The 16774-nt window shown below is 41.0% G+C and overlaps 1 protein-coding gene across 1 annotated transcript in view; it reads right to left on the bottom strand.

Annotated features, from left to right (window-relative positions):
* Positions 1 to 16774, bottom strand: part of Rasef (RAS and EF-hand domain containing) — a 58478-nt gene that overhangs the window by 31915 nt on the left and 9789 nt on the right. The window contains exon 3 of the mRNA XM_023701837.1: positions 6371 to 6440. Coding sequence (XP_023557605.1) covers positions 6371 to 6415 — 45 coding nt within the window. The 5' untranslated portion in view covers positions 6416 to 6440. The remainder of the gene's footprint in view (positions 1 to 6370; positions 6441 to 16774) is intronic.

Genomic DNA, 16774 nt, shown 5'->3' with positions numbered 1-16774 from the left:
TGGACTCATAGTGATCCTCCTGTTTACAGCCTCCCAAGTACTGGGGTTACAGGTGTGTGCCACTGCACCCAGTCTCACTATCTCACTGAGCCCCGGGAGCAGGGCCAGCCCAGCAGGCCCAGGCCCAGGGATTGAACTCCCAGCCCCTGTGTCTGCCTAACCCGGAACTTTATTTTATTTTTATTTTTTTCTGTTTCAGTTTTATAGAGATTTTTAAATTATCTGTTTCATGTAATCTATTTTCCATCATGGAAATAAAACTTTTTTCCATTATGGTTGTGGAAATAACCACATGCAAGCAATGAATCTAGCCCTACACTGGGCCAGCTTGTTGTAGCAGGTGAGAGTCTACCGCAAACATTTCTTCCCAGTTCTGTACTCACTGATGTCAACTTGCAGCTGCCAATCAGTAGCGGTGGGAATATCTCTGCCATGGAAACTGGTAAATGCTGCATATACCTCTCCTGCTCTCCTGGCCTCCTCTACAGCTGCTTGTTAATCTCAGCCAGGACATTGCTTAACGCAGCGGACCCTGCTCATTAGAACCGAACAGAGACAAAGCCCAAACTCAATTATACCTCTGCTCATGTTTCATAAAGTTCTTTCTCAGTTTTTGCTGATCTGGGTACCCTAGATCTGGAACTTTCTAGATAGAAAAACAATGTTCATTTCATTTAAAAAGTATTCACTGACCCAGACCTTGTAGTGGGGTAGGGTAGCGATGCAGAGATACATGACAAAGCACTGGGCCATGTCTCTATGACAAGGAGCAGAAAAGCCTGCTGGACACTGGGCACCTGAAGCATCTGGGTGCTAAAGACTTAGAAAAGCAAAGTAGGGTTTGATGAACAAGTGTTCAAAGGATCAGATATATTTATTAGCTCTGTAAGAAACAGGTCTTGGAAACCAAAGATGAGCTCAAGGGATCTTCTCAAGGAGTAGAATTGACTTTGAAATCGATTTTGTTTGCCACTTCAGTATAATTCCACATGTGCTTAGTTTAATTTCTTAGACACACTGAGATCCTGAGACTGCTCCTAGAGGCCTGCCACATAACTCCATTCTTAGTTTCTTAATGGTCACTTGTATATCTCCTACTTCTGTTTTGTACATAAGTCTCAGGTGGGAGAGGGCTTTTGTAGTTTTGTATCTTTCCTAAAAGGAAAAAAAAAATAATAGACTTTGTTGATTTAAATAGGTTTGGCCTATTAAACAGCCTTGAGAAGCCTACAGGTGAGAAACGTTTTGCACCAAACCAAGCTTTCCTGAATTCTCCCACACAGGGAGGAAAAAGAAGGCTTCAGATGTGCAGTAGGTCTGGAAAGTAAACCTGTAGATTCAGAAGAACTGAAGAATTCCATGGCCCACACACACAGCTGTGAAGCGATGGCACTAAGGCTATTACACTTTGATAGGGAGCCACAGCACAGCAACTAATCCATTAAACACTTAAAAGATATTAATAATTATGGCTGTGATGGTTGTCTGAACCCTTCATACCTCAGGACTCAGTAAGGTGTCGTGAATATACCTTTTCCCTAGTTTATGCATCGTCTGAATCAAAATTGCATCATTGCGCATTTCACAGGAAGTGCCTCTGTAAGATGGCAGATATGTGTTGCTTAACAACAGAGACAAAGGCAGAAAAGGGCATCCTTGGGGGACTCTGCTGTTGTGTGAGCACTGGAGCGTACACTTACGCAAACTAAGATGGCCGCGACGTCACTAGAGGATCATGGGACCCTGACGTAAGTTTAGCCTGCTGCTGGGCGGAAGTGCAGAGCAGCACGCGATGTACTTCTCAGAATCAAATGAGTGCCCTTAGTGTCCGCTGGAGCAGGAAGTGGCGAAAAGCCTTAGGTTGCCTTTCAGAAGCTCCCCATGCGAAGTCATTTCTAAATCTTTGTTTTACTCTCAATGAATTGTTCACCTTTAGTTTTATGGTAATAACCACTGAGATTCAGCATACTGATGCTCACTAACAGCCTTTTGCTGATCAGAGGTCCCTTGTTCTGGAAGTTTCTACTTAGTAAAGGAGGAGCCAAAATAAACATGCTCTCATGCATTCTAACAGGCAATGTGGAAAAGGTAACTTCAAGAAATGGCATGAGGAGCCGGGGAGATAGCTCAGTAGTATAAGTGCTTGCCTGGCAAGTGCAAAGGCGTGAGTTCAATCCCCGGTCCCGCAAAAAAAAAAAAAAAAAAAAAAAAAAAAAAAAAAAAAAAAAAAAAAAAAAAAAAAAAAAAGACATGAAAAGGAAACCAAAGTGACAGGAAATCAGTTTGAATGGGGCAAAAGGTAGGGCCTTTTAAGTGGATTTACATAATCTAAGTAAATTCATCCATATCCGTTAAATTATGTAAACTAAAAATCCAAGTGAAACAAATATTTCATGAAAATTGATCCAAATAACTGAAATAATTCATGCAGATTGAATAACCCATTCAAAATGTTTAGCAAAAGAGCAACTCCAAATGGTAACTTTTTAAAGATGCTATCTTAAATTCCTCCAGCTTTCCAGATGAAGTAAGAGCTGCCCACCTCACAGGGGGATGGTAATGGTGAGGCCTCCCACTGAGGCGCCTATTCAAGCAGTTTCCTGGCATTAATCCCCACATAGATGGAAGTCTCTTCACTGGATCCATGGCCTCAAACTCAAATGTAAATGCTTGTAGGATTTAAAAGTATTTTTCTCAGGCCGGGAGATAGCTCAGTAGAATAAGCATTTGGCTGGCAAGCGCAAGGGTCTAAATTCAATCCCTGGTTCCACAAAAAAATTAATTAATTAATTAATTAAAAGAATTTTTCTCAGAGCCCAATTAAGGAAACTGTCACCAGTCTATTTCTCTAGCCTGTGAGAGGTAGAAAGACAAGGGATCACAGACAGGGCTCAGACTCAGCTATTACGGTAATGTAAGTAAGAAGTAGTGGTGGCTCAGGTCAGCTCTTTTCAGAGTTCCAGCAGATAGAAATGAAGGAAACACTTCTTAAGTCATTTTATGAGATGCAGCATTGGCTTGATACTAAAATCAAAGACATTAAAAGAAAACCATACTCTCCTATAATTACAGATATAAATACTGTAACTAATACATTGTAGAATGAATCCAATAATGAATGAGAATAACAATATTATCACTAATTGGGGTTTATCTCAAGCGTGGAAGCTCATTTTAACATTCAAAAATCAATCTATTTAATTCACATTACTATTCTAAATTAGAAATATATGATTAGTTCAGTAGGCGCAGAAAATCATTTGACAAAATATAACATCCTTTTCCCAAATAATAACTCATAGGGAATGAGTAACAGAAAGGGTTCTCTTCAATATGGTCCAGAACATCTATGGACAACATACTGTTAACATTGTACTTAACCCTGAATAACTGAATATGTACTACAATGGCCTTTTTTTTGGGGGGGGGGGGTACCAGGGATTGAACTCAGGACCTTGCACTTGCCAGGCAGGTGCTGGCAGGTGCTTATTCTACTGAGCTAGCTCCCAGACCCCACAGAATGGCTGCTTTGATCATTTTTATTGTTCTTGCCAAAGCAGTAAGTCAAGAAAAATAAAAGCATTATCAATATTAAAAAGAATAAAGCTGTCTTTGAGAGAGTATATCATCGATCAAGAAATCTATCAACGGCTTAGTGTAAGCAATGTAAACAACACTGCAGAATAAAAGAGCAACACACAAGAAAAATCAAATACATTTCTATATATTTATAAAGAACAATCACAAATTGAAAGCTTAAAAAGTTTTTCAGGAAATAGTAAGGTGGAAATGACTGACACGTTCTATGCATGCCAACAGGCCAAAACTAAACACATTATTTTAGATCAGTAATATGTATTAATAAAAAATAACATTTTTAGGAGTATCATAAAATGATATGCTAGGGCTAGGGAGATGGTCTAAGTGCCTGCTTAGCAAGTGCAAGGATCCGATGCCCAGTACAGCATACTGTGCCAGCCCTGGAACCCAGGTGCGCTGTGCTGACCACCGAAAATGGGCATGGTGGCACACACCTGTAATCCCAGTGCTGGGGAGGCTGAGACAGGAGGATCACTACGAGTCAGAACTGCATAGCGAGAACCTGTATCAACAACAACAATAAATAAATAAATAAGTAAAATGATATGTTAGGAATAAATTTGAGAAAGGAGGAATAATAATATCTGCACAATGAAAATTATAAAACATCGCTGTAAGGAAGACCTAAGTAAAGTGAGGTATAAATCATATCTGTGCCTAGAATTTTCAATATTGTTATGAAGCAAATCTGTCTGATCTGCAGAAGCAGTGAACTAAAATCAAAGCCCCAGCAGACTTGCGTTTGCTTTTTATTTTCTTTAGAAAATGACAAGGTAATTTAATGGAAATTTAAAAATTGAAAATAATCAAAACAATCTTTAAAAAAGAAGGAAGATGAATACCACTTCATTTTGAGACTTCCTATGAAGTAACAAATATTAATATCAATGTAAAGACAAACAAATCAATGTATTAAACAGAAAACAGACCCCCAAAATAAATCTACACAAATATACTAGACTGATTTTAGACAAAGGACAAGGTAGTTCAGTAGAGAACTGTCTTCAACAATGGGTGCTAGAACAATTAAAAAAAAATAACAACCACTGGTCCACACTTTGTACCACATATAAAACAGATCTTATGTGTAAAACCTAATATAATAAAACTTATGAAAAATCATGCATTACTCAAAGATTTTTAAATAAAACACTAAAACCATGTGAAAGAAAACATTGAACATTTGAACGTTATCAAAATTAAAATTTTCTACTGTTCAAAAGACAACGTTAGCACAATGAAAAGACAAGTCACAATTTGGGTAAAAATATTTATACACCAGTATCTGATAATTTTTCTGTTCAGAATTAATAAAACTCAAATCTCGGTAATTAGAAAAAAATCAGATTCCTAAAATGAGCAAAATTTTTCAACAGTCACCCTCCCAAAGGAGATACAATAAAGCAAACAGACGAAAAGATTCTCAGCAGCATCAGTCAGCAGGGAACTGTAGCTGAAGCAGTGGCAGGATTCCTCTGCACTCCTGTTAGAACACTGAAGGAGGGGATGCCGCGCAAGGCTTTGTAATGGCACATCCACCCTGGAAATCAGTTGGGCAGAGTCTGATAAAACCAAGAATACATCTGTGCAGATAGTCCAGGCTTTCCACTGTAGAAATTTACTCAAGAGAGACAAAAAAAAAAGTCTATCTAAAATCTTGTACATTAATATCCACAGAACCTTCATTTGCAATAGCCAGTAACTAGAGAAAACTTAACTCAAAGACCTTCAATGAAGGACTACAAGGAACTAAAGTCAGCTATGTAATGGAATACTACTCTGCTATAAGAAAGCATAAATATCGATACAAAGGTTCACTGTAGGACAAAGGAAGCCAGACAGACAAAAATAAAAAAAGTATCTGCTTTAAGATTTAATTTAGGTATAATTCTGAAAACCTTAAAAGTATCTATAGTGACAAAACAAAAACAAAACAAACAAAAAATGAGTGGTTGCCTAGGAAAAGGATAGAGATAAGAGGAAGGAAGCCTTAACAAAGGGTCCTGAAGAAACTTTTCTGTTGGTAACGTTCATGACCTGGGAAGTCGTGGAAGATGTTTTCACCATATAAATCAAATATAGAGAAGATCAGCAAGGGCAGTGGCAAACTCTTCTGAAAGTCCTCAAACTCAGCATGTGAAAAGTAGAGCATGGCATCCAAAGCACGGGTAACAGCCAGAGCAAAAGCAGAGCCAGGAGAACATTTCACAGATTGTCGTATCTAATCCTCATTAAAGACAGTGAATGGGTGTCACCCCATTCTAAAGTCAGAACAAAGAGTTATGTGTATTTTCTGTGTACCTGAGCGTATCTTATAAGGAGACAAAGAATTATTTTTTTCAGTGGAAATCACCAAAGGTGGCATATAATTTTCAGCTTGAAGAGTTCAGATAATAATAATACTCTATTATTAAACATCTTACATTGAAAGGTAGACTTTCATTTCATGGTAATCTAGGTTCAAAGCTGGCAGAGGACTCAGGCAGTAAGACAGGGCTGTCACCTCTTCAGAGAGGCCTCTGGCCCCAGCCTGAGCAGGCTCCTGTCCCACTCCCCATCTGTCACACACTCCTTCCCTGTGCTTGCCACTATCTGAAGGCTGCCTGCCTTATCTGTTCACATGACCATAATCTCGGTCTCTCTGTGTGCTCTCCCAAGAAGCACCGCGGTAGAAATCCTGCTGCTGGAGGCTGCACGAGGACCTCAGCTTGCTGTTCCCTGTCCCCTGGAAGGGTGTGCTGCTGCAATTGTGCCAATCCTAGAAACTCACTTGTTTCTGAGTCTTGTGTTCTGCAGCCTGAATCCTTTGATCCATCTCCTCTTCAGTTTGGTTCAGAGCTCTGAAATTTGAAGGGAGACAAAACTTTTTATCATGTACCTGGACCAGAAATGTTAGAGAATCTTCACATGCATCTTACAAATGAGGAGAAACACTCCATTCCTTATAATATTTCTCATCCCTTTCATGTAAGAAGATTGGCAATTCAACTACTTGGGTGTAAAAATAACATTAAAAATAGATGCTCTAAATGAAATAAATCACATAGAGGAGTAGCAAACTAGACTGTGGCAAAGAATAGTTAAAATTACCAAATTACTGGGAGACTCTCAGATGCAGAAACTCTCATTAGCTACCATAACTGAGTTACATATCTGGACCAAAGGACAAAAACTGCCAAAAAAACATGGTTAGATATATTTGTAAGCTCTATTATATAAAATTGACAGTGCTGTGTGCTAAAATAAGATGAAAATAAAAGAGATTTAAGGGATTATTTCTAGTCAGTTCCCTCAAAGTTCTGTAATGCAGATAGTTACCTTTTAGAAAATTCTTATTTCTTCTGTTAATGTAATTACTAAATCAAACATCTATGGAAGAAGAGAAGAGGGAGGGGAGGGGATAAAAGAGAATTAAGATGTGTTATGTGTGTGTGCCATCTCCCCACAATGAATGCAATTATTATGTACTGCAGACATGCACTGATTAAAAAAAAAGCCTGGAAAAGGAGAAAATGTGAGAAATGAAGAAACTGGCAAGATTTAGGACTATTTTCTTTTACTAGCCATCATCTATGAAACTTCAGCCATCATAAAGTGACAGATATCACACTCCTGATGAAGGTGTGTTTTCCTTCTGTTCTCTGACTTACCTGTCCAACTATCTAAACCTTCCCATGTGCAGGCCTGGCCTGTCAACTCCACTGTAAGTGACTGAGCCGCCACCACAAGGTGCAGAGTCAACCCTTGCAGCAGTGACAACACCGTCCATACCAGGAGGATGATAGGCCTTCGACACAGGGCCTCCCCTCTTCTGATTCGATGGTCTCCGATGTGCACCATCTTGCCTGTTCTCAACTTATTCTTTCATGACACACTTTGTAAGTTTAACTGCTACATAAAATTTCAAACAAACACTGTGGGGGAAAAATATCCCAAGGTAAAACTGTGACTATCCCCACTATTTTCTGATCCTGTTTATGTCTTACTTTATAGCCTACCCAAGTTATTATATTGACCAATTTTAGCTAGCCAGTTTGTGTTTATAAATCCCTAACTATTTGAAGTCTAGAAGTTATGTGTCTACACAACTTTGTATCTACAACACTTTTGTTGTTAAATCTAAGGCTATAGAGCTGGTCAAATAGTTCAGCGGATTAAGCACCTGCAAGCAGGCATAGGGGCCCAGGGTTCAATTCCTGGGTCTGCCATGCCAGCCCCACCCCCGAGGTGCACTGAGATGGCAATTGAGACTGGGCATGGTGGCGCATGACTATAATCCCAGCTCTTGGGAGGCTATAAATAGGTGGATCACTACGAATCCGATCTATTAGTGAGAACCTGAACACCCTATAGACTCTCCCTAAAATACAAAAGAAAAAAATCTAAGGCTACAAATAGAATGATTATCCATCCTTTCTCTCTTTATTACAATTATTCTTTCCAGTTCTTCTTTTAGATTTCTAGTTCCAAACAACTCGGATTAATTCTGAAGGTTTTTTGTCATTCTCACTTTTGAACAACACAGTGTGTGTTTATAAATCAACACAACGTTTGGCTAGAAATTGCTAATTCCTAGCAAGATATCTAATGAGCTATGAATACATATTTTTATTAATTCTATTGAGAAAGAAATAGTAATGAGACAGTTTCAAAACAGGTTAGTAGGACAGTTACAATAATTATTGCATTGCATAATGTTGCCTTCATTATTCAGAGTACAAGTTGCAGACATGATATCTTGTCTAAACAATTTTAGTACAAATCTTTCTTCTCATTGAACTAAGAGAAAGTAGCTGTATATCTAACTTATTTTGTCCAAAGCTCCTTCCAGGACACACTGGAAACCTGTTTAGCAGGTCAAGTGCAGTGTGAAAAGTAATACTCTGCCTCAGTAGGGATCATTCTTGTCTAGGAAAGCAAGGGATGGTCCACATTCCAGAACTGCAGGAAGTGTTGAAACTATGATGAGGACTCTACCAGCAAGAAAAGGGCCTTTAGAAGACCCCTGGCTCAGCAGAGACCCTGGCTCTGAGTCCCCCAAGGGAGCAGAGAGAGGGAAGTGGAGAAAGAGCCACACAGATCAACGTGAAGTGAGGGGTTCACGCCACTGGGCGAGTCGCCTAGCTGGCACTAACAGCATAAAGAACACCATTCTTCTGTTCCTCTCCTATAGGTTTACTAACACAGATGATCCTTACAAGGCACAGCTAGCTTACACAGGACATCTTATTGTTATTAAGAACCACTGAGTACAAAAGAAGAGAAAATATGTGTTGCAATCCGGGCTCTAAGACACAGACACATGGATAGATAGGCAAGAAGGCAGGCAGACAGACCCAGAGACCGTGGACTTTGTGTGGATCTGTGTACATCCACCTCCACTTATACCTAAGTTCATCTGTTTGACAGACACCCAGTGAATACTCCGACGCATCAGTATGTGTGCTTGCTTGTCACCCTCCAGAGGAGGCCAACTCTGGAGCTGTACTCCATGTCCCATAGTGCCCCACAGAACTTGGAGTCCTGAGGACCATCCTTTTGGAAGCTTCCTGAAGGCAAATCTGAGGGCAACAGGTACCAAAATGTCCCTCTGAAACCCACTATGACTATTTTAACGCTTGCTTGATGCTAGCACTACAGAATGGTTCTCTTTAGCATCCAAAGTTTGAAACATTTTTCCCTTCTGATTTGTAAGTCCTTTCAGTTACTCGAAAGGCTTATTCAGATCACTTCACTGCTTTGTTGAGAGGAAGAATGAGGAGACTGAGAAGTCACTGACAAGTAGGCCTGAAGCTGTCACCTGCCCCCAAGCAGTGTTTCCAAGTTCTGGGTGGAGACAGCTAGGCGACTTGCCCAGTGGCGTGAACCCATCACTTCATGTTGATCTGTGTCTCTCTTTCTCCACCTCACTCTCTCTGCTCCCTTGAGGGACTCAGAGCCAGGGTCTCTGAGCACTGCCAGTGGACCACACAGATGTAGGAAGCCAACACTGACGCACAGTGAAGTGTGCCTCACGGGGGCTGGATGCTTCCTAGGTCTGTTCATCTAAGTGAGCCACTCAATCTGTGCACAGGCTAGTTATTCAAAACAACCTGTTTATGTTAAATATTATTAAGAAACCCAGGGGACTGAAGTCACTTCACTTAGGGATTCAAGACACAAAGTTGCTATTATCCCTTCCACAAACCTATGGATAAATACTGGTTGCAAGTGATTTGTATTTGTTAGCAGAAAAGAGAACACTCCAGCTTGACACTGTCTCGTGTAATTATTATTATTTTTTTCAGAACTGGAGATTGAACTCAGGCCCTTGCACTTGCCAGACAAGTGTTTATTCTACTTAGCCATCTCCCTGGCCCCTTGTCTCATGTAATTTCAATGTACAATGGATCCTTCTTTGCCTTTGCCATTCACTGATGCCCAACAGCACACAGTGGAAGCCAGCTGGTCAGTTTTGGGGAATGGGGACAGGAGAGAAAATGGCAGGTGATTACCCATCACTCCACTGCCCACTTGCCCCTTAAGTCCTTTGCAAAGCCTCAGCTCATACCGACTCTGCCTCTCTCTGTCCCCCGCTCTCCTCCCTTCCTCCTCATTCCCACTTCCCTCCCTCCCTTATCCTTACCTTTGTGGCTGAAATGAAAGCAAGCCACAAAAATGGAATGTGCTTGGTGCTCTGAGTCCCCACATGGAAAGAACTATATGATCCTCCCTAACCACAGTCAATCTGTCCCATACATACAAGAAGAGAAAGAAGTCTGTGCTGCCCTGAGCCGCTGAGACAGGGTGTTCTTGGTTGTACTCAGCTTAGCTCAGAAAGCTGGATGACATTTTCCTATTCAGGTATGCTATTATCCACCTTCAAATGAAAAGACCTCCTCATCCCCTTACTTGATAGCTTCATATTGAGTAAGTAATAACACTTACAATGAGGGTAAGTCCTTACTATCACTATTCTCTTTAAGAGAGAACAAAAGCTTAGAGTGAAGCCTTCATATACCAGACATTTATGGAACACCTTATATACATAGTCTAGTTACTGTTTTAAACATTTACATCTAATATTGTCTCAGTTACTTGTTACTCATTGCTGGGACAAAATACCCAACATCTAAAGTTAAAGGAAAGGTTGACTTAGCTCAGTTTGTGGAGGTTTCAGTCTACACTCAGCTGGCTCCCAGGTATACTGACACATGGCAGAGAATAGCAGTGCATGGCAGTAGAAAACAGTGAAGAGCAAAGGAAAGGGCAGCAGCCGGAGCTTCCAGCCAGCCTCTCCCCACTCCTTACATTATAAATAAGCTACCCAGGGGCTATGGGTATAGAACTCACACAACGTCCATGCCCTCCTCTTGCACAGGATGAGGATGATGAGGATGTTTACAAACTAAGAATCTTGGCCCTCTGCTGAGTCATTTAAACTTTTAAATTTCTCAGGTTGACACAATGTATCAACCAGTACAATCCACCCCTTGTCTACTTGGCAGCCAGACATTTCCTCAAGCCAGTTTCCAGGTACATAGACATTCTTATTAACATTTTACAACTTGAACATTGTGTTACATTAGAACCAAGATGTTTTGCCCCTGGGTACATTCCCTTTGTGCAAAAGGCATTTTAATTGATCCCTAAGAGTTGTCAAAGTCCCAACAGTTCCAGCATTTCTGAAAAGTCCAAGTCCCACGTCTCACCAAGATCTAAGGCAAACTCTTAGCTATGGGGCCCTGTACAGATCAAAAGTTAAACATCTCCAACATTCAATGGCACAAGACAAACATTACCATTCCAAAAGGTACAAGCAGCAGAATACAAAGCACTGCACCAAAGCAAATCCAAAATCCAGAAGGGCAAACATTAATCCCTGTAGTTCCATGTGGACAAATGAAGCAATCTGTAATGACTTGTGAGCTCTAAAAGTCTTATATGTCTCCAAACCTACAGCATTTGCGCTTTTAGCTCCCATGGCTTCTCTCTCAGGCCACTTTGCTCCCTTTTTGCAGCTTTTCTCAGATAATCCATGTTACTGGTTTTGAACTTCTAAAGTTTCCAATGAATAGGCTTCTCACTAACAGATTTACATACTGCCATCTCAGGGACACACTGCCTGGCTTCCAGGCCTTCTGAAATCTAGGTGGAAGCCTTAACTTCAGAACTCCTGCATTGTAAATGCACTTAAAGCCAAAGCTGCATGGATGATGGCAAGGGCTGCTGCCAGCTGGAGGATTAGCCAGGCTTCCTTCTCTCTTGGCTGTAGGAGTCAAGTGCCTGAGTCCCTGAGCACTCTGAACATGATTCCTAGGAACAAATTCTCTATGCTGGCACCATTTTGCAATCTGGTGTGGGCACCGCCTCCATTCTAGAACCCAGTGAGTGTGGCCATGGTCCCCATTCTGGAACATGAGGTTCTGTGGCTGTCTCCTCAGTGCAAAGTCCTTCACCCTTGTAATTCTGAAGCTGCAATGGGTAAGAACCTGCCACCTTCTCCTGGGCAATGGAGATCTCAGCTCTATCTTTGTAGTTCACAGCCTTCCTGGAGCTTCCTTTCTGGACAAACCCACAAACTTTTAAATCATCCTGCTCAACTCTTTGCTCTTGACTGTCAACACGTATCTACTAAAGGATCTCTAGCCATGCCACTGCCTCAACATTTGACTACCTTGAGATTTCTTTTGCAAGATTAATTAGTCCAGTGAGTTTAATCTCAGTCTCAGGCAAAGTCTCTGGACAGGAGCAAAGATGCAGACAAACTTTCTGCCAAGCCACAACACAAATCACCCACAGTGGTCCAACAAACAATGTAGTCCTTCTTCCTAGCAGAAACCACCCCAGCCTGGACTTTACAGGCAGGCTTTCTATCAGCATTCGGATCTTCTGAGCTCTGACCAGAATCTCCCATATACAAGAGTCATAGGCATTCCAGCTCTTCACTAGTAGGTGACCTCTCCAAACCTTTCCTATTTCTTCCCATAAGCTACTCCCAAAAGCTGATGATCCACATTGTCAGGTATAGTCACAGCCATGACCCCACTCCTCTAGTATCAAATTTTGTCTCAGTTACTTTTTACTCATTGCTGCGACAAAATACACAATACCCAAAATTAAGGAAGGAAAGGTTTATTCAGCTCACAGTTTGGGAAGGTTTCAGTCTATACTACACTGGCTCCCAGGCAGAGTGGAACAAGGCAGAGAACAGCAGTTCATGGCAGCAGAAAAGAAAAGAGCAAAGGGAAGGACAGTACCTGTGGCTTCTACCCAGCCTCTCTCCCCTCCTTATATTATAAACAAGCTACTCTGGGGCTGAGTGTAGAACTCACACAATGTCCATGCTCTCCTCTTGAACTATAGCTCTCTGCTGAGTCACTTAATTAAACTTACAAGCTTCTCAACTTGAAACAATGTATCAACCACTATACACTCATTTCATTTTCATGACAAGACCCAAAAGTTATAGGCAGCATCTTCCCAAGGCAGACATAAAGGAAGCATCATCTTGGAGGCTGAACTAGGATTCCAACTTGGTCCACTGAGCTGCAGAGCTTGGCTCTCTAGAGAGGAAGAGCTGAACTGATTGTCAGGGTCCAAAGAAAATCTGATATAACCAAGAAAAGCCATTTGAAGAAGGATATTCATTGTTGCCATTGGGACTGTTCACGTGATAAACAGATCCCTTCAGAGAAACAAAGCATAACTGAGATTGAGACAACCATATAAAATTCAGCATATGTAATTCTTTTTGGAGAAAGCACTATGGTACAGAGATACCCCCTTTCTTCCTCCCTGTGTGCTTCATTTGATTTGTAATTATAAAACTAGAAAGCCATGCAATCGTGTGAACAGAGTGCATAATAATTCACAAGTGATTTATATCCCCCTTTCTTGTTTAGTTTGTCAGAGATGGGTGTCCCACTGCCACTCAAATCTTGTAGAAGCGTGAATTCAGCAAAATAATCCAATATAGTCCAGTAGACCATAATATTAGTGGGTTATCTGCAGGACTGGCAATGTCAGAGGTTGTTGACTTGAGCCTTTCACAGCTCAGCATATTAATATGGCTTTACATTTTATACCTCATGTTTATACTTTTCTTCTGGATGTTTAAGACCAAGATAAAGCAAGACCTATGTAACAAAAAATGTAACTTTTGTATCTGACAAGGTCAGTCATATAAATGCAGTACCATTTTGTAGTGAAATATATATATATATATATACACACACACACACACACACACACTCACAAATTAGTCAAGTTAGATATATAGCTACTTTCTCTTAGTTCAATGAGAAGAAAGATTTGTACTAATACTGTTTAGACAAGATATCACGTCTGCATCTTAAACTATGAATAACTACAATGAAGAAAACAATATGCAATCTATTAATTATTGTAACTGTCCTACTAACCTGTTTTAAAACTGTCTCATTGCTATTTCTCAATAAAATTAATTTTTAAAAAATTCCCAAGTGATTTTCACACACAATGAAGAAAGCCTCACAGCCTCAGAATGAGGTGTTTAATGAGTTTAATGAGTTAACAGATTAAGACCTGAGAGTCTGTCTTCTCTACCTCTGTGGTGATATCAAACTTTTATTTTTCATCTAGCTTATTCTTTGGCACGTTACAGAGAAAGCACCCTGAGTGTACATTGGATGTGCCCGGATTTTGAGGTAAGATGGTTTGGACAGTGAGGGCTTAGGGAAAATATACACTATACTTTTAATAGGTAAACAGTCCTGAATGAAGGACTTTGGTGGGCCTTGTCTAAGAGAGCTCTTATTAATGCTAGGTTCTGGCCCTAGCATAAATTGCTGAATTATTAGGGTGGTCATCTAACATGGCTGAAGCTCTTAAAACAACAGCTTGTCTTCCCAATGACCACTTCCTCCTTCTCCCCCAACCCAGTCCTGGATGCAATTTCCTCTTACCTTTCCAGGCACATAGGAGAGACCCCCCAGTCAGCTCCTCACATGTAATTGAAACTGACGCTCAAACTCCACTCCTAGCAAGAGTCCATAAAAGTCTCGGCTCTCTTTGTCTCAGGTCATAGGATGTGTACCATCTGCCCTCGATCCTTTCCATGTCTTTGGAGTTAATAAAGACTTCCTTTATCTTTCATATCTCTTTACTGAGCTGCTGAAAAACCTAACAATTAGGATAAAGTGGTTTGGATTTTATTTTGTGCTTTTCTTAGAAAAGTGACAGGTGCCACCTAAAAGGAAATTTTATATAGAATGCTATAACATAACTATAACATACCTACATATACTAGCAATTGAAATTGGTTATGCCTGTCTTTACTTGTAAAATTTACTAGTCCCAGGATATCCTGGGAAACAGTCAAATACAATTAACCAATCCCATACCAAGGAATACAGTGACCCAGAGAGTTGCTACCAAAACTAACACTCAGATTTCAGTTCTTGTTGCTTTATAGATTGAAATAGAGAGCTAAACAATTTACTCAAACTATATGTTACAGTGATTCAAAACCCAAAGCGGTCTTTGTGAACAAAAGCAAACACTATTAAATGCCAGTGTCTTCATCCTTCTACACTAAGGAATGGCAAGAGAAAACTGATGTTACACACTAACACTGAACACAGGAAATTAAATTCTAAATTCAAGAGGCACCATGAGAACTCCTGGAAATAAAATGCTCTATGTCCTACCATGCACCTCATGCTCCTTCCTATGCAAAGTTCATGTGTAATCAAAAACATTTATAAAGGTGAAGTTCATTCAAGATACTCTAATGTCACTGACAGTGACCCAGCTGCGATTCCTTGGCCTGAACGGTGTGTGCTGTCCCCAGTGCAGGAAGCAGGAGAGGCAGGTTGGGTGTGGTCTACTCTAGGCTCTGAGAACCCCAGGCTGTGCAAAGCCTCAGGCAGCCAGGGTGGGGGATGGGAAGAGGCCAGCAGTTGGGGTCCACAGGGAATTCGGGGTAAATCAGTGGAACCAGAGGAGTGCACAGGCCTACGAGAACTTTATAGATCTGGAAGGAAGAGTGCGTCTGAGAAGACAGTCTGTCACTGAGGTTCGAAGGGAAAGAAGACTTCATCAAGTCTGTACCTCAGCTCCTCTCCTCAGGGCTTGTCTGAAGCAGAAAGTTAAGGAAAGGATTTTGAAACAAATTTGCAGAGATAAAGCTAAATCCAAGGCCATTATCACTTAATCTGGGAGAGTGGGACATTAGGAGTTGTCACCGCTTTCTACTTTACTATAAAATTGGTAAAATTATAATTAATATCTAATGGTATCATTATTTCTCTTTTAGGATAAGAATAGTGAGCTTTTCAGATGCCCTGAAAGAACCACATGCCATTTAATCAGTTAAGTACAAAAGTTCATCCGTTTTTCTCCATAAAAGCAAGAAATTTTCATTGAAAATGTACATTAGAGTACACACACCTTAAGAGTACGCCCTTACTAGGTGGAAAGTAAATCTCAGGGGCCAAATCCAAGGTGTTGCTAGGGCAAGGTAGCATCAGTTCTGCCTCTGAAGGTCTAGTCCCATTGCCTTCCAGTCAGTTGCACCCACACACACTCCAGCCCTGCCCCATCCTAGCCTGTGATAGGATGTGGTCCCTACTCTGCTCACACAGGGGACCCCCCTTTCCTGAACTCACTTTCAGAATGGCCACCTGGCTCTCCGTTCTAGTGAAAACTCACGACTTCTTCCTAGGCATGGTCCTGCCAGGCAGCACACAGAGAGACAGCTGCTCCAGTGGCCTGGGGCTCCCTGGGTCTGTGACATGGCTGTTAGATCAGAAAAGGATCTTGTCCAGGTGTGAGACCACCAAGGCCAACTCCAGCAACTCTGCCCAAGTATATCTCCTCCAGGTGAAATGCTTTCCAGGTTTGTATTCCCCTGAGTCTACCTACCTAGGTACTCACTTGGTAACACTCCCCAAAAGTTTTAAACTAAAGACCTCCTTACAGATGAAGAGAGCCAGCTAGATTCATACAAGAGCTAGGAGCAATTCCTATTCCCAACTGCTTTCTCATTAATATCACTGACATTTAGTCATGGGAAGTTTTTCAATGAAGGCAGGAAAAGAAAAACAGCAAGAGTCATTAAGCTACAGGTTTAGAGAAGGCACAGCAAAAAGAGATGAGGGGGGCCAGGCAGATGGCTCAGTGGAATAGGGCCTTAGTTCAATCCCTGGTTCTG

The sequence above is a fragment of the Octodon degus genome, unplaced genomic scaffold (genome assembly GCF_000260255.1).
Source record: "Octodon degus isolate 3935 unplaced genomic scaffold, OctDeg1.0 scaffold00141, whole genome shotgun sequence".
Classification (NCBI taxonomy): Eukaryota; Metazoa; Chordata; class Mammalia; order Rodentia; family Octodontidae; genus Octodon; species Octodon degus.
This window is presented reverse-complemented; position numbering and strand designations above follow the sequence as displayed.